This window comes from Melospiza melodia, chromosome 5 (genome assembly GCF_035770615.1).
Source record: "Melospiza melodia melodia isolate bMelMel2 chromosome 5, bMelMel2.pri, whole genome shotgun sequence".
In the NCBI taxonomy this organism is placed as follows: Eukaryota; Metazoa; Chordata; class Aves; order Passeriformes; family Passerellidae; genus Melospiza; species Melospiza melodia.
In genome coordinates this window covers 15,493,561-15,519,983 of record NC_086198.1, presented here as the reverse complement: position 1 = coordinate 15,519,983, position 26,423 = coordinate 15,493,561, and the positions used below count along the sequence as shown (strand labels likewise).

General features: G+C 39.2%; 1 protein-coding gene across 5 annotated transcripts in view; it reads right to left on the bottom strand.

Moving 5' to 3' along the window:
* SH3D19 (SH3 domain containing 19) overlaps positions 1-26,423 on the bottom strand; it is an 81,657-nt gene that overhangs the window by 20,307 nt on the left and 34,927 nt on the right. For 3 of the 5 annotated variants that reach the window (XM_063156383.1, XM_063156384.1, XM_063156382.1), the window contains exons 3-9: positions 21,928-21,968; positions 15,780-15,820; positions 14,844-14,886; positions 13,463-13,610; positions 13,033-13,234; positions 11,434-12,432; positions 487-594 (exon numbers count right to left, since the gene is read on the bottom strand). In XM_063156383.1, the coding sequence (XP_063012453.1) occupies positions 487-594; positions 11,434-12,432; positions 13,033-13,234; positions 13,463-13,610; positions 14,844-14,886; positions 15,780-15,795 (1,516 nt within the window). In that variant the 5' untranslated portion in view covers positions 15,796-15,820; positions 21,928-21,968. The remainder of the gene's footprint in view (positions 1-486; positions 595-11,433; positions 12,433-13,032; positions 13,235-13,462; positions 13,611-14,843; positions 14,887-15,779; positions 15,821-21,927; positions 21,969-26,423) is intronic. The other 2 variants (XM_063156380.1, XM_063156381.1) reach the window with 2 other exon arrangements.

Below are 26,423 nucleotides of genomic sequence, written 5' to 3'. Positions count from 1 at the left end.
AAACTATGCTAAACATCCCAACCAAGTTGTATTTGAAGGAAAGTTTAATGCACCAGTGTTTTTCTTTTGACAAGGAAGCTTGGGAGCAGCACTAAACCTCAGCTAAGGTCAGCACCAAAGTCAGTTAGGCCAAAGGTTCAGCTCCAAAATATGGTTTAGCAGACAAAACAAGGTTGCTTCTGCTGCAGGGGTCTCCTCCAAGTCTTCCTTTCCAGCCTGTAGATCTGCCCCTTACATAGTTTCACCTCTGATGTGCATTAGCTCCATCAGGTTTGAGACATCAAACTCAAGGAGGCAGGAGGGAGAGGGGAACACTCATCTGCCTCTGCCTCCCACCACAGCTCTCAGGCTGGCTCCTCTGACTTGTCAAACCATGACATGGGATTCCTCTGGCAACTGATATTAGCTACTAAACAGCAAATCACTTAAGCTCCAGTTGAAATGGCTTTCTAACACATTTCTCAGACATTTGGGTGAAGAACTCACATTTCCCGGGTTTAGCTGGGATTCGGATTACAGTGGGTTTCCGAGCCAAAGCTGGCTGAGCCGTCTGTTCCTTGGCAGGTTCACTTTTTGTAAGGAGCTGAAACGGATCTAGAAGGAGAAAAAAAACCCAACATTTGAACACAAATCTTACCAAATATTGCTTTCATTATTAAGGGTATTTAAATTTCACACTCAATACAGTAATAAAAATAGATAGATCAGGCTGATGCAGCTAGCACACCCAGCTCTTGGTAAGTAACAGCTTTTCTTTGTACATCTACTTTCATAGCAGACTTAACACAAACATGCTCCAGATACCTTCTGGAATTACATGAGCCACTGAACAAGTGGAACTGCATTGCTTGGTAAAAGGGACCTGAAGTCAGAATGGCTTTAGGGAAATGTTTACAAAGCACCTGATCTAATGCACTGACATAGCTGTGAAAACATTCACTGAAAAGTTTTAATCAATACAATATTGTCAATGCTAAACAATCAGCACTGCAGCAGATAAAATATCTACTGAAACATACAAAACATTTAAATACTGCTGATTACAACACGTCCTTGCTGTAGAACAACTAATTCTTCTGAAGATTCTGCATAATTTTGTTGGTTATAAACCAATTCCCATGGAGGGAACTGGTTCACACCAAGGAGAGTTGTGCCTGAGCTCTGCCCCTGCCTATATCACTCATTCCTCTACAAGCCTGCCCAAGCATTCCAGTGGTAAGACAGAAGCAATGTTTCTCATGCTTCATTACCTTAAACACTGGTCTCTTACTAACAGGCATAGGAACATAGGTGCATGTAGAAGGCAGCTCTAAAAATACTAGTACATAAATAAAGACCAAATTACTGTGTTCTTTCCCAAGCACACCTTCATGTCAAAGAGCAATACTTCTTTCTTCTTAACAACTGCTACTTCTTTGTCTGACATTATCAAATTCTGCAGTAAAATGGCAATGCTTAACAGTATCATAAAAGTGTAGAGTAGAAACTGGAGAAGGACTCTAGGTGATAAATCTGACACATATTCATAGCCACAACAACTGAGCCTCATCTCTCCTGCTGGCCTTTTCAGATGTGCAGCTCAATGAGATGTTATTTATGGAGTGTCACAGTCCAAGAGAAGAAATATGCAGGGCATCTCTTTGAATTCCTCATGACTTTAATAAAAGCATACCCTTTCCCAAAACTACTGCCATACTTCCTGATAAAGTTGGAAAAATCTGTGTTTGATGAAATTTTACCTTCAACACTTAGAAAAAAATGTTATGTCATATGAAGTCATGATTTCTTATGGACAATTTTGAACAATACAATCCAATCTGAGCAAGACACTACATATCTGTGCCTGGCAATTCATGTAAGATGTAAGAAATGCAATATTTATTTAAGAACAACCTCATGCCCTGCCACATGCACACCACTCAGTGGCCACAGCTCCCCCTTGCCAGTGCATCTGCCATCAGCCCCCTCTGGCAGTGCCCCCAGCCCCTGCTGCCAGCATGCAGCTGTCGCAACAGCAGGGACAACATGCCACAGGGCCCATGCATGCTCACCCTGCTCAGATGCCACCTCCCACCAGCCCCTTGCTTAAGGCTTTCTTCACAGGCAGAGCCACCCCGTATGGCTGTGCTGCGTGGATTTGTGCCGTGGCCTCTCTGAAAGCCAACCTGCCTACAGGTTCCCCAGAAACCCTCCCGGCTGCCTTCAGATCTCATTTTAATCAGGAATCAAGCAAATCAATTCCTTCTGTCAGGATGCTTGTACAAAAGCTGGGAGTGTACACTTCAGGTACAAAGGATCATGGCAGGTCAGCAATTTGTCTATAGATAAAGGTATACAGGCTACAGTTAAAAATAAATTCTGTTACCATCTAGACAAAAGATGGCTCCATCACATTGTGCCCAAAGATTTCCACTGCATCTGGAAATTAGGTACGGGCAACCCACAATGCTTTAGAATGTAAGGGTGAAACAACATTTTGTTCAAGTTATGGATTAGCACATGAGGGTAGAGGGTTTAGGTCCCTTCAGTGAAAACTGCATCACAGCAAGAGTTTTTGTAGAGGACTTGAAAACACAGACCACAAGTGGGGTACAAGCATTCTGGAAGTACAGTCACTACAAGGAATCAAAATCCCACCACTGGAGCAAGTCTGCAATATTCTTTTACTATTTTATACCTCCATCTGCTAGCTACAGTGCAAACACTTGAATTGCATTAAAAATCCTGAAGATTTATAAAACCTTAATTTTTGTGCTGGTGTTTAGAGTGACTTTAAGTGCAGCTGAAAAACACCCTAAACCCTGAAACTGGGCTTTGTTCTCTTTCAGTTATCTGGCAACTCCACATCAGACTTGAGAAGTGACCCTCAGGAGGCAGCAAGGCCCCAAAGCTGCATTTGCCTAAACAGAAGCTGGAGACACAGGATGAGCAGAGGAAAGGTGAGCAGGGCTAAGTCATGGGCTCCTTGACACAGCATGACCATAAGGAACACTCTGGCACACACAGCACCTCCCAGGGTAAGGTTCTGCAAAGGTGAAGGAAGTTCTGCATGAAAAATGAGGAAACCATTTTCCAAAGCCTCCATCTTATGAAAATATAGACACTTGAGAGACCGAGTGGAAATGCTCCAAATATCTCAAACCATCAAAGTTCTGTAAATATAAAGAAGATTTAAAATTGTAAAAAATTGCTGTTTGTCAGCTGTTAATCACTGCTATGCATGTGATGCATAGCATAGCTGTTGTGATGCATATGTGTTAATCACATGTGATGCATAGCTGTTAATCACTGCTATGCAAGTTTTCTTGACCATTCAGCAGCTGGCAGAGGTCCTACATCAATACATCTGACAATTTTTAAGTCTGAGAAAAGCAATTTCTAAGGCTGAGAAAACCATTTGATGAACGTTAGTTTTCCACTCATTATCTTATGTTCAATTATACTGTTGTCACCTCATAATTAGTTTAAAACTCATTACCTTGTTTGTGTTATTCCATTCCCTAGTGCTGGGCTTGCAGCAGAAATTGGCTGAGAAAATGACTGTGCTGCTTTGTGCAATGGGACTGACAACATATCAAATTTTTATGTTGTTTAACAACAATTGGGCATCATTTGAGCATAATTCATGGAGGTGTGAAAACAGAATTGTTAATGTACTCATTTAAAGCTTCTCAGCTCAAGGAAATTAATCTGCAAGTAATTTTTCATAAGACATATCAACAGACTTCTATTGATTTTTTTATTAAAGTTTTACAACAGTGCTTAAATTGTGTGGCTTTCTTAGTTTCATTTTTCTAGAGCTTCTGTTTCAAAGGGTTATGTGATAACATGTATTACTGTGCTTGTTGGAAGGAAAGACAAATGCAAGCTGTGTATTCTAATAATCCATACATAATCTCCTTTCTTTTAATTTTTGGAGAAACAACCTTTTACCTCCCATTCACATACACCACCCTTGTTTAAAATTAACAATGAGGTTACAGAAGAAGCAGTAAATTTTGCCCATGCAAGAAGGATAGATGGGTACCTTCCTGAAATATTTACTGATAGTCTTAAAGTGAGAAGTAGTAAGATGGGAATGGATACCTCAGTAACAACAAGGGGAATCTCCAAACAAATAGTAAGTGGAAGGCTAAAAGCCCAGATAGTACAATCTGCTGTGAAGATGCTCAGTCCTGCAAGAAGTACTCAGTACACATGAGAACAATGAAGTTCGAAGGTGTGGATGCTGATATTACACTTGCCAATACAGAAGTATGCAACTGTGTCCACTTTCAAGATTTAATTTAAAAACCTAAATCAGCTGTTAAAGGCAAAACTCCCACATTCCCTTCACACAGAACAGCATCGTCACCAGAGTCTTCCAGGAACAGAGAAGAGGAACAGACCTCATCAACAACTGGTTTTATTAAAACCAAGCCCTGTGAAAGCACTCTGGTGTTTATGGAAGCATAATCAACCCGCACTTGGGGGAAGATTCTCAACAACAAGCCCCTCCTAGTAATACAGCCAGAGAGTCAAAGGAAACCTGACAGGTAACACCTCAAAAAATAGGGCTCATGCTCAAGAAACACTGTGAAATGCCAAAAGTCTGATGTTCACTCAACCTATTTACAACAACAGAGAGATGTATTAGACAGGTATGGAATCTACATTCCAGCATCAGTGATTTTACCAATCTGCTTTCCACAGTATTTTTCATCAAGAAAATTAACAGTTCACTGTTTTCAGAAATGGATTTCTGACACAAAGAGAATAATATAGACTACACCACCTTTCACAAAATATGCAATTTGCAGCTCCCTCTGCACGGAACATTGTCATGATCAGGTCATGACTGCAACTTTTAAGAGAAAGGAAAATTAAAAAAAAAATAGAAAAGAAAAAAAGAGAGAGACAATAGGATGCATGTTCTTTCAGCATCTGATCTATGCAGAAACTGAAAGTAAGGTCAGGTGACACTCAGGCTTCTTGGTACTCTCTCAACGCTAGGAGACTGGACCAGCTCACTCAAACAACAGGAATGCAGCATCATTTGGGAGGAGACTTAGTATGCTTCAGACTTTAAACTGGACGAGAGGCAAGCAAATCTGCTTTGCAGAAAGAGCCTAGCCATCACTGTGACAAAACTGCGCAAACTATAATGTTTTGTATTCTCTGTAAAGTATATAGTTTTGTATTCTCTGTATAGAAAAAATTTGCCAAGACATGCCACAGAAGATTTGACTTAAATATACTTGCTGAAAATGCAAACTGTCCTTAACTAAGCACTGACATCTCATCCATGTAGTAAGAAAGCTGGAGAGCAGATAAAATCTACCACTAGAACAGCAAAACTTCTTGGACATTTTGTAACATTTAATGGCAATAAAAGCATTCATGGGGTAGAAAATGACACACTTGTACCTATAGAGAGATAGAGATGGACCTTTTCTGAGCTTTTTCTCTCTGGAAGTGAGAGGGGGAATGCCCATATTTTACACCTGTGTATCTAAAAGTGTCACCATTTGGTTCATTGTTCATCTGTACTAGTAAAGGTGATGGGAATTACATTGCCTTTGGCACAAAACTACTGTGCATACCAGCACGAGCTATTATGGGAGAGGTGGGAGGCTACTCCTCTCTCACAGATCCACAGATCCAGTTTGCTAGTTGATGTAAGACTAGGGCAGTTCAGATTGCGAGAGCCTTCAGGAGGTCTCTGATCAAACCTCCTGCCCAGAACAGGTCAGCTGTGAGGGCATGTTGCTAGAAATTGGTTGTGTAACCTGGTCTGACTTCAAAAATTAGATGCCAGAGGGTATTTGGACATACAATGGGTGACCAAGAAAATATACCCCCAAATTGCCCTGAAGATTAAGAAACACAGCCTTGTCCATTCTTGCCAGGTAAATAAATTATTTTCTATTGCTAAGAGATTGAAGTGCCCCAAAACAGGCAAGCCGGAAATTTCCAAAGCAGGTAATGGAAAGCAGTCAGATGCACAAAATATGTTTTTTTAGCTGAAAATGTGAAGGACAAGGTAATTTATAATGTTGTGTAAAATATCTATCTACTCTCCTGCAAGAACCTCACATGCTTTCAGCAAAAAAAAGGGGCGTTTTAAAAAACATTTTCTTTTAAATAAGCATTTTGTTGTTCTTTGACAAACTTTGTGAACAAAGGATATCTGCATTTCAAATACTGTAAAATAAACAGATTTAATTATCACAGAAGACAGATCTTATTAAGAACATTATTATTTATGTGTTACTTCACAGTATCTATAGACCTGGAACTCAAAACAAATTAATTTGCATTTGAAAACCTAAAGGGCTACTCATCTATTATGTAGCTATGATTTTAAAACCTTATTTGTTTCCTGAGCCTAGATATAAGGCCCTCTCCTGTGCCAGCTTTCAAAGTCCTTGACAGCTCCAATTTATGTCCACTAAGCAAGCATCTGTAGTGACTGAAGAGTTAATGGATGCTTCTTATCACTTTTCCTGGAGAATGTCAACCTTGCAGCAGAACAACAGGACACAGCACAGCCCCCAATCTCCAACAGCAGCATGTCCTCAGGTAAAACTGTTTTTACAGGGTTTTATGCCAAAGAGCAGATTAAAATGGATGAGACAGCTCATTCTTTTCTGGGGTGATAATTTGTCAATATGTAAAAAAGGAGACAGGTGTCTTGAAAATAACCACAGTAAGAGTCATCAGAAACACTGCTGAACCCTAAGAGAAGCTGCATTATTTTGATGATATGTCTGGACTAATCTACCAGTTAGAAGCATTTCCTTTTTTTTTTTTTTCTTTTCCGTCCTGAGGAAGCAATTAAAATCAAGCAGCTGGGCAATATCCCCACAGCAGAGAAATCTGGAGTTACTCAAGCAGCAGTTTTTCTGAATTGTCTATAATGTCACACAAGTGCCACCATTCATGCCACAGGAAGCAACAATACATATAAATGAATAGCAGCATTGCTTTAGTTGGGTATTTTTTTCTCAGGAAGACAGAAATGAACCTTTATACTATGATAAAGTAGTTAGACAGACAGATAAGACAATTAAGAAATGCAGTAGCCTTACTACTGTTGGACCTGAATGTAATGAAGATATCAAAATGAGAGCTGTCTCCTGCTGGCAAGGTAAGGCACTCTCTGAACTTCTTTTCAAAGCATCTGGTTTAAATTGAGTTCAGCTATGTCAGGCACAGAGCAATCAGTGAATTATATGCTGTTCCAGAGAGAAGGGAGAACAGAGAAGAGCTCCCCACATGTGAAAAGGAATAAAAACATTGCAGCAATATCACCTCCAAGTTTTAATTCAAATGTATGCTCTAAATGCACCATAACCTGATCTTCTTTGTCCAAAACATATTCTCATAACTTTTAGCAAGCAGGTCCACTACATGCTTTTGACATAGCAACTAATACAAGTGACAGGTAAAAATCATGAGTCTTCTGAAGCTGTGAAATTTACACAGCTAAACTTGCACTAGAATTTAATTTCCAAGCCTTGTAAAAATGGTAAGTGAGAATTGAGCCCACCTGATACATTACCAAAACTTTTAACCACCAGTGCATAAGTTTCTGTTATCAGCCATAAAAGAAATGCAGAAGTAACCCAGATGATCCAAAATACAACAACTATCATCACAGCATTAGAAACAAAAGGTGTGGAGTCCCAAACAGATGCCTTCACATTCTAAATGACTGACTTAAATAGAAGTAATTTCATTAGAACATAAATGGCTTTCAACATTAGCCTTTGAGTCCAAAAGTATGGCACTTAAAACTGTTTTTGGTGATGACAAAATAGTTCTACAGATTTGTCATTCCTGAATTCTCCCTCCTGGCACTTCCCTTGGGCCAGCATCATGAGTTGGCTGCAAGATTCTGTCACAATTCCCCTCTGAATTTCAAAGCTTTCAAATCTCCCACAGACTCCAAGTCTGAGTGGATGCTGAAAGCTTTAAAAGAAATCTCAGTATCCAGAATCTCTATTTGCACCAGAATGATTCCCCTCTTCACATAGGTTGGACAAAGATAAAACTATTGATGTTTGGATAAGGGTAAACTCAAGTAACAGCTGTGCTGCTGGAGATGCTGTCAAATACTGACAAATCTCACAGGATTGCTTGAGGTAAACTTGAATCATTCAGCTAGTTTTGGTAGTTGAACTACCAGTTAAAAACTGACATTCAGACAGGTGAAACCAGAATGGTTTACTGCCAACACTGTTGTTCTTAGCAGACACACAGTATTCAAATATCTTTCACCTGCTGTGGCGGCGTTAGCCTTCTGTTAGAGGAAGCTGATGTCTTATATCAGTCAACTAAACTGCTGCGAAGACCCTGAACTTTGTTTTGCCTGTTTCACCTTCTCATTCATATGCTCACTTCAACTTCTGCCTTCTGCACCCTCCTCATCATCACTGAACACTTCCCCTTCCTCCTTTCACAGCAGGAGCCAGCAGCAGAGGGATTGATCCCTGCAGTTCTGTTTACATTGGCCTTACACAGCTGTGCTGTTCCAGACAAAATGAAGCTCTGGTAACACTGCAATACGCAATGTAATGCTGCTCTCTGACAAACAAGATGTTGGTGCTTGCCTTCCAATGCCACTGCATAAAAGCTGCCTTCCTTTCCTAGGGTTGCCATAACAACAAGCAGAGCACTGTCATTTTGCTAAGTAATGACAATGACAAATATCTAAGAAATGCAAAGGTCTGGGGAACTGGGAGCAAGATTAGAGCTTCTCTTCCTGCCTTCACAAAACATTTTACCATGGATTCATCTTGCAAATCCCTAAGCTGTTCCTATGGGAACATGAGAAATAGCCAGTGTTAGTGCTCTGTGCTGCCTCATTTTCAGAGAGCCAGTGTTGCTCTTGTGGATGCTCTATCAAGACACTGCAGATTATTAGTTATCCAGGGTACAGGATATGATCTTGAGCTCAAAAATGCCAGCAAAAATCTGGAATCAGTCCTAATTTTGCAGTGTAATAAAGTGGTAATGCTGCCACACCTTTTTCTCTTTAGTGGACAAGAAGGGATTACAAAGTAGATCACATTTTATTGAATGAATAAAATCATGGGCAGATGACTTAAGAAGTAAGGAAACTATTCTATGAATAATTCCTTTGTTAGCCACAAGGACGGAAAGCATTTTCTTCTTAATTAAATAAAGAATAGCACCTAGGACACCAACCAGAAAGAGTAAAAACAACACTCTTACCACTTCATCATGAAAGCTGTTTTTCTCAGGTGATTTTCCTTTGTGATCACTCAACCTCTGATTTAATGGAAGAATTAATGTTTTATATTTTTTCTAGGTTGTGGGCAAGTCTGTCTTTTAATGTACATAGGTAAAACATTATTTTCCTTTTTATACATTTTCAAAATGTAAATATTCTCTTTTCTTGCCTACTACATAGAGCAGGTACATTTTCCTTCTATTAGCGACCTCAATAAATCAAAATAAAATGACTGAAACTACAAAAGTTTTACCCTAAAATGGCATTTCCTCTAAAACATCCACATGTACAGGGTCTATTCCATGACTCCAGCCTCCAGACACAATGATCATGCTTCTGTTCCCACCTACTCACCATCAGGCATACATTTCCGTGACATAAGTACAAAACACCTCTCCAGTCACCCTGTACTGCTGCCTCCTTTCAGTTTTGGTGACATTTTTGCCATGTTCCTGGAATCTATCAGCCCAAGAAAAAATGGACTTCTATCCATGTTCAAATAATCACCTCTTCTGCAGGATCTTTTGTTGCCTCATTTTCGTTGCTTACATAAGCTCTCCTGAGAACTGTATGTCTGTACATACCAATCTTAACAATTTAAAACTTTAAGGGAACTTTATACATCTGCCTTGGGGCTTTTATGACAATACAGAGGAGAAACAATAACAAATTGGAACTTCATCTGTCAATATAATTCACGAACTGTGAAGCAATTGCATTTGTTAATAATCATTAATATTGATTTGCCGTGACAACTACGCAGCATCTACACCTCTCTTTTGTGAAAGTTAAGATGATAAATGATGTATGGTGGGTTAACCCTGGCTGGATGTTAAGTGCCCCCCAGAGCTACTCTATCACTCCACTCCTCCAATGAACAGGGAGAGAATATGTAACAAAATGCTCTTGGATCAAGATAAGAGCAGGGAGAGATCACTCACTAGCTGCCATCATGGCAAAACAGATTTGACTTGGGGAAACATTACTTCACTTTATTATCAGTCAAATCAGAGAAGGGTAATGAGAAATATATCCAAATCTTAGCAACACCTACTCCCACCCCTCCCTTCTTTCCAGTCTCAGCTCCACTTGCAATTTTCTCACCTCCTCCCTGAAGCAGCACAGGGGGATGAAGACAGGGGCTGTGGTCAGTTCATCACACCTTGTCTCTGCCACTCCTTCCTCTTCAGGGGAGGACTTCAACACTCTTCCCCTACTTCAGCATGGGATCCTTCCCACCCTGTCAGACATGGGGGAAGCTTCTGGCAGCTTCTCAGAAAGCCACCCTGTAGCCCCCCAATATCAAACTCTGGCCACGCAAACCTAATAGATGAGGCTAACAAAAAAAAATTTTAAGTCCTAGCCACTCCCTTAAACAAGCCTTTTGTATGACACACCCTCTGCTTTAAAACAGAACTCTCCCTAGATTGGAATGGGGCTGGTGAACTAAACCAGACATATTGAATATTAAGAGGGCAAAACCTATCGCAATAAAATGTGATGACAGCCCAACACCCAGCTGTGTCTTAAACTACCTAAAAACAACACTAAAAAAAATTGACTCCAAGTATCTAATAGTATCAAACAAAGTTTATGGAAGGAATGTAGTTATAGTAATTGATCTGTCCCAATTAATTAATTATTTTCATTTATTAAAAAAAACCCTGAAGCTGAAACTGTGTTACAAGAATGCTGTCACATGACAGGACAGAAAGATAGGACAGAGAAAATAAGTAGGCATTGGTGAGATGGACAGACCACCCCAGTATGTTTGATCATGAGTGCTCCTATATGCCACAAACACTGCTCCTTCTTCAGATGACCAGGTTTCCAGTACAGAACCCGAGGCACTCACATAAATGAGTCACATCAGATGGTGAGAGATACACTGTCCCAAGTTCCCCAGAGAGAATTGTTACACATTCTGGAGGTGACATCTAGCACATAAGATCAAGTCTTTTATCATTATTTTAGTAATCACATAATATATCCAACAGACAAGTTCTGAGATACATACAGCCTTGAAATCTCCTAAGTCTTAAAATCCACGTAATTTCATAGTGATCCTGGCATAACAGAAAACCAAAGATTTCTTACACACACATAAACCCCAACAAGACAGGTAGATGTAACTCACACAGGATACACCTGCAAAGAATAACCATAGTAAGAGTTTAAAAAAAATTTCTTCTTACCTGCTGCTGCTTCAGAACCGATGCTATCTTTAACTACACAGGCTGGACTCAGGGGCAAAACATCATCATCAAAACTGATCAGATCTCCTTCCACATCTAGTTTATTTTGCAAAGCAGGTGCTGGGGAGTTGGCTGCAGGGGATAATTCCCCCAGAGACTTTAAAACCTTGTCTTGGGCAGATACAGAAGGCCGTGGAGGAGCAGCAACTGGTTTTAGTGAGGCCAAAGAAAGGGCAGGATTTTCTGAGTAACATGACTTCTTAGGAACAAGAGGCCTTGGAGCAGGAACAGGAAATCTCTTTTGTCCATCGCTGTTTTCTGCAACTGATCCACTCCTTGCATCAAGAAAATCACTACTGCTACTTTTAACAAGGCTGGGTTTTGGCTTCTTTGGCAGTTCAGGTTTGGTTACAACACTGCTCCCAACTATTTCAGGCTGAGGCTGCAATTCCTTGGAAGGAGTTGATTTGCTTTCAGTCCATGCATCCCACTCTTCTGAAACTCTGTCTACCCCTGGCTTTGGAGCAATCACTGGCTTCTTAGTGGTAACAGATCTTGGAACAAATGAACGAGGGGCAATTTCTGGCTTTTTTGATAATCCTGAGGTATCACTAGTGCCTTGGGATTCAAAAGCTTTGATCCTTGAAACAATACTATTTTGGCCCCTTTCTGCACTCATGCTGTCCATCCCCAAGTGATTGTCTAGTAAGCTGTCTTCATCCAGAAGAGGTGACTGCTGAATTGGAGATTGCTGCTGTTTTGCATTGGGCTGGTTCACTTCTTCTCCACTGTCTATCTTACTTTCAGTACTTTTGACCACAGGTCTGAGATTGCTTCTTGATCTTGGTTTTGGCACAGGACATATCACAGCACTGGGATTTTCTTGGCACCTCTGACGTTCAAGATTTTCAAAGACTAATAAAGGATTCTCATTTTCTGCAGGAGACTTAGACAGAAGAGTTGCAGGAGGCCTGGGAGGTTTAAGAGGACTCTGCCCTGCTAACAGAAAATAAAAGGTTTTACTTATCTGTTCCAGAACATTTCATCTGTGTTATTTTTTTGACTGCCATCAGGATGGTAAACATGATGCCTTTGATTGAGAACTCTACTAGTGCTTGTAAAAATACATTTCTGTCCCTAAAAAGATGAATGGAAAAATATACAAACTTTAGGAATAAGCTGAAGACTGCTGAAATGCTTGGTATCTACAAGTTGAGTCCAAAAGCTCCTGTTAACTTGCAGCACTGAGAGGCATTCAAACAAAATCCAGACTAAAGAAGAGTATAGTAGCTTTCCCAACTTGGTTAGCACAGTTTTCAGTCTAAATTTATGAAGTGCTGCTATTTTGATAAGATATCTGAGCTCCTAAGGCCCCAAAGTTCTGACTGTCATTTTGGTTGAATTGAACAAAACTTTAATGATATTCTGAATACAATAGTAGCTTTTCAGAAGAAAGGATTTTTACAGAAATTTATAGTAGTAATAATTCACAGAAATTTAACTGTTATTCATAGTAAATGCTGCACAGACCAACAATAAAGTTCATCTTCAGAAGACAGGGTAAGGTTTTCATCACAGAGAAATCCAAAACAGTCTCACCTCGACAGCCTGCTGATTCCCAGTGTGTAGGCACACTAGTTTTTACATTACTTCCTGGCAAATGGCTGATTAGTTCCTCTGGAAAGTCAGTTTGTGTTGCAGAAGTAGTGGTATGTCTAGGAGCAGCAGCATTATTGTTATTTGTTGTATTGACTTGCACTTGATTGATTTCTTTTATCACCTGCTCGTATGATGGCGGAAGCTACAAAATAGAGATATAGATATTAAGGCACATCCAGATATGATACTTAAAAAAAATTGGCATATGAATTAAAAAATACTAAATTAACATATACATAGGAAAAGAACACTGTCATAGTCTTCTATTCAATGTGATGAAAGTCTGAGCAAGCAAAAATTGTTCTTGTCTAACCTAAAGAGCTTTTAACCTTTGTAAATCAAACAATGTCTCATGTAAATTTACACTCACCTCAGCTGGAAGATGCTCATTTCTCCTCCACTGAGCATGAGATGAAGCAGAAGGGAATCCTAATCCTTGAGGAGTGACAGGACTTGCACCTGGAAACCAGGAGGATGGCCGGAGGGGTTCAGCAGCAACTATTGTAATTTCAGGACGCCTAGAAATGAAGGCAAAGGGGAATAATTACCTAAAACATTTACAAATAGTTCTTTTAAAGTAAAACAGCCCAAGGTTTTCCCAGAATGGGAAATAAAAATAGCTCAGTTTTTTTTTTATTTACCTAAAGATGTTTTTCCATGATTTCAAAGCAACTTACCTGACCTTTCTAACAAACACTTAGGCTTCCATTCAAAACCCCTAATTAAATGCCTTAGCCAAAAAGTAGGTTTACTGGCTTCAGTGAAATAATTTAAATGCCTAAAGTACTTAAACACAAGTGTAACTCAATTAGATGGCAGAAGTCTTAGTCTTCATGGGATAATGAGAACTAATTATGTGTTTGTCCTTAACCAGCTACAATCTGAAAACAGGCAGGGCAGTTAAAACTGCTTCTTGGCTGGATACCTAAAAACTTGTGTATCCTCAGACCCCAAGGGAAGATTTCCAGGGTGCTGAAGTGGGGCAGAGCAAGGCTCACAAGGTCTTTGGGGCAGGCCTATCTGCTTCCATCATGCAGTACTACAGAGACCTCCATGAGAGTGAAGGACTCACAGGTAGCACCCCTGGTTTATCACTGTACCTCCTCTTTCAGAGCCTCAGCTGCAGGAGTGGCCCGTGCTCCCAGGCCATGGTCCCTGCAGCACCACTGATCCATCCAGAATCTCACAAAACCTCCACTTTGAAAAGGGACTTTTGTGAGTAGATAAAGCATCTGCTTACGGAAGCTTTGGTCTCCTGACAGAAAAAAAAGCTGCAGAAGCATAACTTTTAAAATTATTTAAAAAAAACAATTTAAAAAAAGAAGGGTACAGTTCCTTCACATCTAAAATAATGGGAGACTCAGTTCACCAGCAATCCAGGTTGGTGACCTCCTTTCTCAATACCCTTTGAGAACCTGAAAGGAGGCTTGAAAGTGTGCTTATTTTCGTTGTGAAGTGATCCTGTACATAGATGTCAGGAAAATAAAACAACTCTGCAGAGGTTTGATGGTTGGTTGCATTCTCCTTTTGAGGACACATAAAAGTTGATGAGAGAATTCCTCAAACTCTTAACCTATCGTGCTTAAAAATCAAAGTATTTCTATTTTTTTTCCAAGTCTACTCTAAACATACTAAGGATAGAGACAAGGAAAAAATAAACTAGAGGAGAAAGCCATAAAAAGTAACATTGTGACACAATTTAACAAGTTTTACAGTAAAACCTAATTGCAATATAAATAAGAGCATCATACCTTCTATCCCTCTGTTGATCACTATGGCTAGAGTTCCGAGAAGCTATTTAAAGAAAGGAAACAAAAATTTGAAGAGGTTAAAATATACTGTCAGAGCAATATGAGGATAATAGCTGAGCCCTTACCAATCCACTATCAATGAAATGCAGAACATAGAGCATGTGATCCTAAATCCCAGATTTTAAGACTGGCCAAGGTTAAAAAAAATATTTGTATTAAATATGAGAAGTTTTTAAAATAGTCAGAGTGGAGTTTCATAATCATTTAAAGTCTCTCTCTGTTCCAAGTTACCACCAAGAGAGATGGTCCTTTCCCCTGTCTTCTTCATTTCCATACCTTCCTATATTCTGCATTGTGGGGAACCAAGAGTTGAAACTTCTTCTCCTTTCATTAAAATGACACATGGATTAAACAAAAGGAAGTGTTAAACATAGCAGGCTTTTACTTTCAATGAATAATTTCTGAGATGTGCTCTTCAATCTTATTTAGTGTCTCTTTCTGTTTGTTTTATAGAAGGGAAAGGTACTAAGGCACAGAAGCTAAAAAGATATTTCACTCTCCTTCGTGCAAAAAGAAAATACTAAATGTTCCCAACTAGATATTTGCTAAAGTTTAAATCACTTGTGGTTTAAGAGTCAGAATTTTTTTTTCCAAACAACGTGTTTTAAGTTACATAAAATAAGCAAATCCTGACCTCTTAATTTTTCTGATTTTGCCATATTTACATTCAAATATTTTTTTTCAATGGCCACATTGCATTTTCATTTGGATTTCTTTAGACAGAAAAACAAATTATCCAAAGGAAAAATTTTTTGCACAGCAAGTGCAATTTAAGGAAGTGGTAGGATCTGTTATTGTGCAACATCACAGCATCATTAGCCAAAATCAGCAAAGCATACTTGATTGGAGAGCTGCAGAGTGTTGTGTCAGACATACCTCTTCGACAGGGCATTTTGGATGTGCACTATTCATGAGTGCTAGAGGAAAAAAAGAAGGGGTTACAGAAGACAAAGAGGAGGTAAAGGAGAACAAACCAAGGCTTCAGAGTGCCAGAAGTCATGATCAAATGGGTTAGTCATGCAAGGCGAGTGCATGTGCCAGTGTTGTAAGGGGATTACTGTAATGTCTAGTCACAACACTATTTACTTCACTTTTTTATTTCCTAAAAAATGAAAATAAAAGTGTATTTTATTTCTAGTCGCATGCCAATTTTAACAGCGGCTGTTTAGAAGTTTTCCTCGCAATAAATTAACCATGAAGAATATAACTGAACATGGAAATGCCCACTGTATGGCTCAACAAGTAAACACAGTGGAAATGAGGAGAGGGAAATCAAATCTCTTTGAATGGTTTTTCTAGTTTAAAATTTTTGTTTATTTGGGTCTGCCTTTTCTCCCCTCCAAAAATAATAATTTATACTGAGGACTTAGCTCAGGACAAAGAAGTTGGGATCCCCTACCACAGAGGTATGGGCAGGCAGGTTGATCCCAGCAAGAGGCTGGGATCAAATTATTTCACATCTAAATCAGTTCTGTAAAAATTGTCTAAGTAAATAAACACCTCACCTTCAGCTTCTTCTTCAGAGATCTCAACATAGCGCTGATCTAACACACACATTGGGAAAAAACCCCCAAACTGACTCAAACCAATCAAATCCAAGATCACTTTTGTGAAGATGACAGAAGAAAGTGTTCATTTGGTAAATGGGGTCAATACATCTGCTTGGGTTATAGCTCAAGTCCAATGATAAAGGCAGGAGAAATAAAAGCTAATTAAAGAGGAATGTAAAACTGAATTGAAAAACCGGTCACCTTACTTCACTATTTCTTAATTTCTGAATAAATTCTACAAGCTCTTTCATCCTGTGAGACTCTAAATGTGCTTCTATTTATCAAAGTGCTTCTATTTATTAAACAGGAAAAATCTAAAAAAAGCCTGAAAGACCTTTTTCCTTTCTTAACATAGGCAAAAAAAAAAAAAAATCTAGTGAGGTATCTACGTAATCCATCAAGCTCCAAAATTCAAGTAAACAAACATATTTAAAATATTTATATAAAAATAACTTTACTAGTTGATATATAAATAAATAAACAAGTCTCCTTAAGAGGACTAATGCCCAAACTATCATGTACATTTTCAGAATGTACTCATTCCTCTGGAAAAAAAATCTCTCAAGCATTAATGGAATCAAGTTACTTCCATGTGTATATAAACATTTAATATAAACATTTATTTTTTAATGACACTGACAAAGGTCTTCCCTTCTTCTGTCAACATCTCCTCTACTTTTGCTGTCCCATTATTTTACAACCACACTTTTAGAACATATTTTGTTTTGGAAGCTCTTAAGAAGATTTAAATCCACAGTAGAAACAGAGATGAAAGCTATTGCATCTTCTGCTCTCAGGTATTCCACAAATGCTAGGGAAAAGAAAATACAACCTTTCTAAATAATCCTTGTCCCCAGACTTGCACAGCTTTTATTCCTTCACTATTTCTAAGAAATTAATTTTAATTAAAAAGTGCATGAAAGAAGACATGAATTGTTAAAATATAGTATATATCTGACTTTAAAAACACAAGAAAAAAACCTGCAGCCATTTTTCTAGCCTTGGGGTCTTTTGAGCCTTTAAGGCCATTCTTCTTTCCCTTTGTGGATTGTCTTGAAAAAGCATACTATTAATTTTTCCATTAGAAAAATACAGATTTCAAATTACGACAGTTTTAAGATTTAAAAAACTTCTCTTCCATCAGGGGAGTCAATGGAAACATATTTCAGCACTGCTTTATACACTGACAACTGAAAACAGTTGGTTTCTCAACATCAACAATAAGAATGCTCAGGGTGAGAATCACTAACATTTCCAGAAGCTTATGCTTAGGGGTATGTAAATAAAACAAGCAAAATAGCTTCAGAAGGGGAAGGAGAGGAAAATATCAGTGCATAAAACCCTCACTTTTTCATCTTGCGGGGGGGGGGATCAAATTGATTCATACCATTGTCAGTATTTATTTCTGTTAGTGTCAATGAGGCACTTTATTAGCCAGTGTCAATGAGGCATCTAAATGTATTTAACCTTGTACAGCATAAAGTACTAATGGTAATACTGTAAATAGAGTATTAAATACTGTAAATAGAGTATTACTGTAAATAGAGATCAGTGACTATATATAGATTCCTCTTTACATATTTCTTAGAAGAACTAATTCGTGGGCTTTTCCAATTATTTTTAAACATGTGGACACAAAGGGTATCCCATTTGTGCTGCATACTTATGTTTCAAATTTTTTCCTCTACTGTTTCTTCTCAGGGTCCTACTTTTCAAGTGTACTTAATATGTCATTTGTATTTGAAATACATACATATGATGCAGGGGGCATCTTAAGTTTTGGGATCAAAATGCCTGTGTAAGTACAAGCACCATTATACCTCAAACCCGTAAAGTTCAATGCTACAGACAAGATGATGGCAATAGAAGTCTGACATGCAGATTTGAGCCTTTAGAAGACAGCTGGGCTAGAAATTACAATCTTTTGGGCAACCTTTTAAGGCAATACAAAGACAACTGAAGTTATCAAGGATGTGCTCAGAGATAAGGTTCTGTTGTGGGCACTGAGTGCTTCCACAATGCACACACTGCATAGCAATATCTGTGTGCTTCCATTAGCAAAACAGTATGAAACACTGAATAATTTTGTCATTGCAAAGTGTTTTAAAAGCAAGTTTAATTTTGCATTAAAGATTGGAAAGATAGCCTCAAACAAGCCAAGCTTTCTACAACAAGGACATGTGCTAATATTTAAAAACACAGCTTCTTTCAATGCTTTCTAAAACTAAGTTAGACATTTCTTTCAAACTTATGAAATATGGAGACTATTAGACTAAAAAGTAATTTGTTTTGCTAATTTGTCTCACTATAGAGATGATTAGGAATAAAGGTTATTCATTACAGTATTTCAAGGAAAGCCTCAAAAGTGGGCAAACACTCCCTCCCTTACCTATAAAGTAATGCAGTTTGAAGAACTCACAGAATGTTCCCATGGAAGAGGCCACACCTGCAGTCTTTAAAATATCAAAGGTGTCACATGACTGTAGAGATTCTTCTTCAGGGAACACTAAAATGATCAGATAATCCTCAAGCCAACACCAGAAAAAAGAGCCTTAATTTCACCCAACACCTGGTTAGACTATTTCTGTATGAAATGGCTCTGAAGAAAAGATTAGGAGGTTCAAACTAATTGGAATTTTTCATGCATCTCTGCAATAAGGAAGTTTTCTCCCAAACTGTTTCTTGGCACAAGGGGGAGGTCTTGCTCCTTTTCTGGTTCTGTTTCAGGCACCTCAAGGAAATATTAGATTGTCTGACATTGCAGCTGGGCTGATTTAATGCCTGAACATAGCTAAAGAGATGGTGATGCCCAATTCCCCTTCCAAACACGGATTTTTGAGTCCCCTTGAGTGAACGCTAGCACTCATGTGACTCCACAACGAGTTCACAGTGATAAAAAAATAACCACTGTCTGTACAGTTTTTGTCTCACTTTCCTCCCTGAACCTGCTTACCTTGGGCTCAGACCACCAGCAGCACAGGGGAAGGAAAATGCCACCCCCAACAGCAGTCTCTTTCCTGCCTCTGTTTCCTGTCTCCAGTGCTTCTCTGTGCAATTTCAGGGAAGGAACTGATAAAATAATAACCATGGGGGGTTACAGGGATTCCTCTTCCCATCCTCAGGGTAGCCCTCTATACCTTTTTCACATCTGATCTGACTGTTAGGCACAGTAGAGGCTGGCACTGCTGCTGAATTAAATCTTTGTAACTACACCCTTAGAGCAAGTCCGTAGTTTTACTCAAATTTGACAATCATGATTTATGAAGGCACTTCACTCCTTCCTACACCTTTCCTTGCCTTGTATGTTCCTGCCTCTGCACCATTCCCTGCATTATGCCAGCCCAAATGTTTGTGCAGATGGGGAAGAGAATGAGGTCATGGAATCGATCTGGTTGGGAAAAAGTGGGAGCCAAAAGAACCTAGGAAGCCCCCAAGCAAAACAAATAAATGAAAAACAAACAAAACCCACAGCCAAAAATGGCTGCAAAACTGCCAAATGGAAAGCCACAGCTTCAGAGTGCATCCAAGCTGTTACACATCCTTCATTCAGCCATGTATTTATTTAGGACAGAATAGAAGAAGCCCACAGGTTCTTCCAACATTTTAGGATAAGAGACTTGCTTCTGTAGCCCTGCTTCCCAACAACAGCCTGGTCTGGAAGGGTGGAGAAGTGAGTGAAAACACTGTTCCCCTTTGTCTCACTGCTGCAGCATTTGGCTTGCCTCTTTCCCCTTTCTTTGCCATTCTTGTGCACGTTGCTGCGCTGGCATCAATGGAAACAGTTTCACTGATTTCAGTGGGAGCTGGATAAGTGTGGGGCGTCTAGGCCTGAGACCATCATTACTTTTTAAGAGTTGAGATCAAAAGATTACTCCTGAGCAAATCTCATGCTCACATGCTTGCTTCCTTCAGGTTACATTGGGCTCACTTTTCTGAATCCTATGGAGCAGTCAATGAACTGAAAATGACACCGTGGTTCTACCTGGAGTTGTGGTCAGGGTGCCAAAGGAAAATAAATCCTCTTTCTCTCTGGCCACAAGAAATGGAGAGACTTATCAAAACAAAATGATATACAGCATTGTCCACAGGTGGGTAAGTTGAAACTCTCTACATACTTAGCATGTTTCTTCCAAATCTGAGAGTAAGAGCTCAAAGAATCAGGGACTAAGAAAGACAGATTTCTAACTCTGTTAGGGAAATACACTTGTCCAGAGATTACCATACTTTTTCCAGATTAATGGCAAGGGGAGTTAGGAATTACTCTGTGTCCATTGCAATATAGGTCCATCCTAACAGCACTGGGTAATGGCATACAAAAAACTATAGTTTCATAAACAATGCCTTGCTACGTACATGGATGTTATTTTGCTAGCTTATTGTCTGAATTATTCACATGGTACTTATATTTCATCATAGGTATTCACATGTTAATAAGCAAGTACCACGAGCCACAGCTTCTTGACTGGATTTTTATGTGATTATGCCTCAAAACAGAGAATCACTTGCTACTGCATTTTCAAAAACATAGATATCAAATGCTTAATGATCTCGTAGATGATTTCTCAGTTTGGCAAGGTACAGGGGCTTAGCCAGTCTGAATCAATTTCTGACTCCACCACAAAAGGCCCTCTGTGATCTGGTGCTCTGTTTTCCAGTTTCCATCTGTGGCAGCAACAGCACAAATAAAGTGCCGCATTTTAAGGACAGCATCATGCAGACTGACTCTGAGTAAAGCTTTCATGATGCCCTTTCACTACCTCCAATCTAATCCACACTAATGAGTCCCTGACTAATAGGTCCAGGAGAAACAAATCAGCACTACATACACTAATTTATTTTTCCCCATAGCAGAATCCTGAGTTGTTTCATTAATATGAAATTAAAAGTCATGGACTGAAAATAAATAAAACTGAAAAGGGGAAGAAAGTAACAGCATAAAATACTTTGAAAAATGCATCTAAAGAAACTCTCTGCCTGGAAACATCATGAGTAGGGAAAGGGGAGAAGGACTTAAATGCTGAAATCAGGGAAGAAGAGTTTGGACTTTCACTCAAGATTTATACACAATCTTTTATTTTCCAAAACAAGCCTAGTACAGGAGTCTAATTCTGTCCCCAGTAAAGTGAATAAGAAGTTGCAGATTTCTACAGCTCTGTAGAGAACTCTTCTATTAAAAATCTTCTATTTTGTCAAACAAACTAAACATTCGGCACATCTAACCCAAGCTTTTCAGAGAAGGATCACACCTGTGCACAGGTGCATTAATGCATAAATAAGAAAATGTTAGCAACTGGAAAGAAGGAACAAAGAGAGATGGTCTATAAAGAAAGAGAGAAAGAAATTACAGCTCCTCAGCTTACTGCTTTCTTATTTACAGCTACTTTGTTTTTGCATACCAAGTTAAACAGTTACTAAAAATAAAGATGTAGCAATCTTACAACATTACAGTTCTGAAAAAGGAAAAGTAAACTTACATCTCTTGATTGCCGCTCTTATGGATGACAAGGGTCCTTGGCTTATTGAAGAAAAAAGAATTATTAAAACATGGTTAATGTCTCAAAGAGAAAACAATTAAGTAACATCACGCAAAAATTCCCCACATATTGTAAAGGGTTTGCCAAGCCTGTTTTTCCCCTGTGCTGTTATCTTAGAGAAACTTGTCCAAAACTCCTGGACTATACAACCATACCCAACCCCTTTTAATGAAAACCAGGTTACAGCTTGGCTTCAAAACTCCGCAAAGATAGAAAGCCAATTATTAAATCCATTATGTCTCTCAATTCTGTCTTGAAGTTCACATTCTGTCTCATGTGGGCGTGCATATTTACAGATTGCAAGTACTGAATGACTTATATTCTCATAAATAAATAAAACTTACACAGTGAAGTAAAAACATACAACCCTTTGCAAAATATTTTTAACAATTACTTAACTACTTGTCTTCCCTTCCAGTTGAGGTAACATTTTTCAGTAATAACTTGGTGGGTGGGGTTAGGAAAACAACACGACCAAATATTTGTTGATATGCAGGGACAGAAAAATGTTTCCTTTTGCCAACTCATCTGTTTTCTTAGTAAGACTAAGGTTTCTGATGCCTCTCCTCTGAATGTTCTATTTAAGAGATACAGCAGTCCCTACTATTTTTGCAGGTAAAAATCAAATCTAATTTGGGATTACCACTTTCAGAAATGCTGCAATTTGAAGAACAGGGTATTAAAATTCTTCCACTTTGTGTTAAGCTACAGAGGAATTAAAACAACACAAACAAACAAACAAACCAATCAGTTCAGAAGAGAAGGGTTTTTTCTCTTTTTTCTCTTTTAAGCACAAGAGATAAAAAATATTTATTGGTGAGAAGCTGAATGGACTTTTTAAAGGCTGAAAATAAATAGAGTGTATCTGGTTCAAATTAATACATTATCTTAACAACAAAACAAAGGTATACTAATCAAGCCTTTTCCAGAAACGTTCCAGCACCAGACTCCATCAGCAGGAATGTTAGTACAGGGAGTGCATTAGCATTTTGAGTCTGCTCTTGCGCAGCACACCAACTCTGCCAGGGCTCAGTTTAGCTCCACATGCACAGGATGGCTGCAATTACTCCAGTGCGATGAAGAGTGGGGGGAATTGGAGGAGAGAAGAAAGAGACAGTCAAAAAGGATGTGGATAAAAAACGTCCTCCCTCTACAGTCATTCTGGAAACTAATTAAGACTAGAAATGAATGTTGCTCTGACTGAACTGTTTTCTGAAACAGTCTGGCTAGTCTAGGATAAACAATGCCTATTTGTCTGGTTTCAGAAACAGTTCAAATGTGGCTTGGCCCCAATCCACACTGCTTGCAAAGCTGCTTTAGAAAACATTTCTATCAGTCATATTTCACTGTGCATTTTTAGCAGAAAAGGGTTCTAATTTTCCTTTAAAGTGTCCCATCAAAATATAGCCTTATCTTTAAGAAACACTTTTAGTTGTGTGTTCCTCACAGCTGTACCCTGGACTCTTTTCTGAGCTCCTTGTATCTCATGTCTCTTTCTTTTGGATGTTCATTTTTGAAGCCTTAATTTTGGTTTTATTTTTCTGAATAACTACAATCTTTAGGGTTTTAATCATATTTATTATCAGACAGAAAGGAGACTGAAGTCTGGTAACATAAATCCGAAATCTCCTGGAGCAGCAGTAACTTTCTAAACTAAGAATTCAGGATTTACCTAAGCTTCATAGGCAGAAATTAAGAAATCTATGAAGTATGCACATTCAAGTATGAGTGACAACAACAAGGAACAAGCTCTTTCTTGCACTGGCAAAAGCCCTTTGACCCCTTGCAATTTGCCTCAGAATCTGATAAACACTTTTATATGAAAGCAAGTACTTTTGGCTGGAAATCATAGGAGTTGTCACATAGACACAAGTTCAAGCTTTCCATATGGCATGAAGACCAAAAGGATACATAGAAAACATTTTTAAAATCAAAATACAAAGAACAAAGAAGTAAAATCTCTCATGAAACCAATCTAGTGAAGTTGAAGAATGGATATACCAAGGGCAGCAAGGCAGCCCAAATATACGACTATTTCTAATTTAGAACCCAGTATAACATGGTTCTATAAGAAAATATATGAGCTCACAGACAAAACAAGCTGTTAGAAGACAGTTTTTCTTTTCCACTTTCCATTAACAGGTCACTCATCAACAACCTTTTGGCAAAGCACTACATTTCCTACCCCCAGGAGAGTTTGATTCACATCTAGCTTACAATTATTTAAGCCCTTTAAAAACATGGAAATGACAGTAGACACATTATTTTTTTCCCCATGGAGCCCTGTAAAGGAACTGCAAACTTCGTAACTTCCTTATATACTAAACTTCAGTAATTTAAATAAGCCCAGTAATTTAAAAATCACCAGCTCTTGGGGCAGCTGGTGATTTTACCCATACCTTATGCTGAGCCTACCCATCCCTGCTCCATAGGAAGCAATTCCTGGTCTTTTATTCTGTGTTGCAAAGAGAGAAGTGACTCCTCTGCTCCACGGTTAATGACATGTTTTCTCTCAAGCCATCCAAATAATTAAAATAACCAAATCAAATTTAATTCTCCTATTTGATGAGGTAGGAGCTGCAGCAATTACTGTACTGCATGGCTCTTGCCTCTTTCCCACCTCCTCCTCCTGTTCATAAGGCACAGCAATGAACCAGAAAGCAGAAAAAAACCCCTCATAAATGCACACGGCAAGGAAATATTAATCCATCCAAAATGTGACTCCCCCCACAACTACATGAGAAGTCCTGAGGGGACAGTGTGACAATAACCAGCTGTGGGGATGGGAGACAGCAGTTCCTGTGGCACCCTGCAATGTACACAAGCAAAGTTCAATCTCACACTGCTGGAAGAAAACCATGCAGAGAGCAGGAAGTTTGAAAGTATTAAAGAATCCCATAAACATCAGGAACAACACCAGAGTCACATCTAATACGGAATAAGTAAAGATGCAAACTAGCCATCCAACCCACACCCCCATCTTCTAGCAGGAAGGACTGAACAAACAGAGCAACTCCTCTGACATCTGCACACTTATCTTACACCTTACTAACTGTTAATTTAAATCACAAACGTGGTTTCATTTCCAGCGAAGGCAATAGCTTTGATGAGCTTCCCCTGCCAGCTCCTCAAAACTCACATTGCACCCAGAAAAACACACTCAGTAAGTTCAGAGGGGATCTGTAAGTTGCTGTGCCTGCTACGCTGAAAGCAGTTGGGTACTTCAAGTCGGCAGCAATATGAAAAGGGTCCTATGGGTCACCATTTCTGAAAGATAAAGAACCTGGAGTGGTGTGTTTCAAGTTGTTAAACACCTACTCACTCTTTCTTGGCAGGCTCTGGGTTTCAGGGACAGGTTTTCTAAATATAAATACTTGAGGAAAATGCTTCAAAAGTATATTTCACATCTGTACATTAGGAAAATAAAATTGCTCTGGCCAAAGAGCTGTAAACTGTTCAGTGGAGTAAGTGCAATTACTGTGCACAAACCATGGTTTCTCTCTCATCTGGGGCTGTGCTTCAACACTTCCTTGACTTAGCACTGTCTCTCTTCAAACACAATTTCAGTGTAGCTACCAGGTTTCTCAGAAGGCTGCTCCTGCAGGGTGACTCCTGACCCAACACAGCAACTGTGTGAGCATCACTCACCTCAGCAGTCCCACAGAGCAGGGAAGGGGAGGTGCTGTTTAAGTGGAAAAAAGCTCAAATCACACAGCCATCTCCAAGGGAGCAGGCAGGGAGCTGTGTCTGCCCAGAGCAGGACAGCTACCTAAGCCAAGAGGCCTGGAGGTTCTGAGCTTTTCACCCACCTGGTCCTTTGGCTGTTTCAGGAGTACCAGAGTCTCCAGTCCAGTGGAGGGCACCTCATGGGCACAGTCCCACAAGCTGGCTGACAGTGAGGCAGTTTGGTTATTGAGTACAAAAAGGATTGATGGATTTCACTTGCCTCTGGAGATCACAGGCAGGACTGGCTTCTGACTGTCCCCTTCCTGCCTGTGAGCCTACCCATAGCCATCTAGGGAGGGTCTCCCCTGGCTATCCACAGCCTTCTGCTCTACAGGTTGTGATACTGCTTGGGATACAAAAGACATCCCAAGCTACTAGCCTGCCCTAGCATCTCTCTGCCATCTACTTCCACACCCTCCTATTGACTTGCATGTGATTCTCAGCAGGAATTGAGCAGCCCTTCACATTGCCTGCTCCCTTTATCAGAACCAGGACCTTTATTTTATTTATCTAAACTGACATAACAATGAATATTCTACAGGAAAACTGATTGCACTTTTTTCATACATCATTCTAGACATACATAAAAGCCTAAAGGGGGAAAAAAGCCAACAAAAATAATGAAAAATGATCACTTGTTCTAAAAAATTAATATTCTCAAGCATTTATTCCAAGATCTCAAAAATTATCCTTTATGTCAAGTTATATGA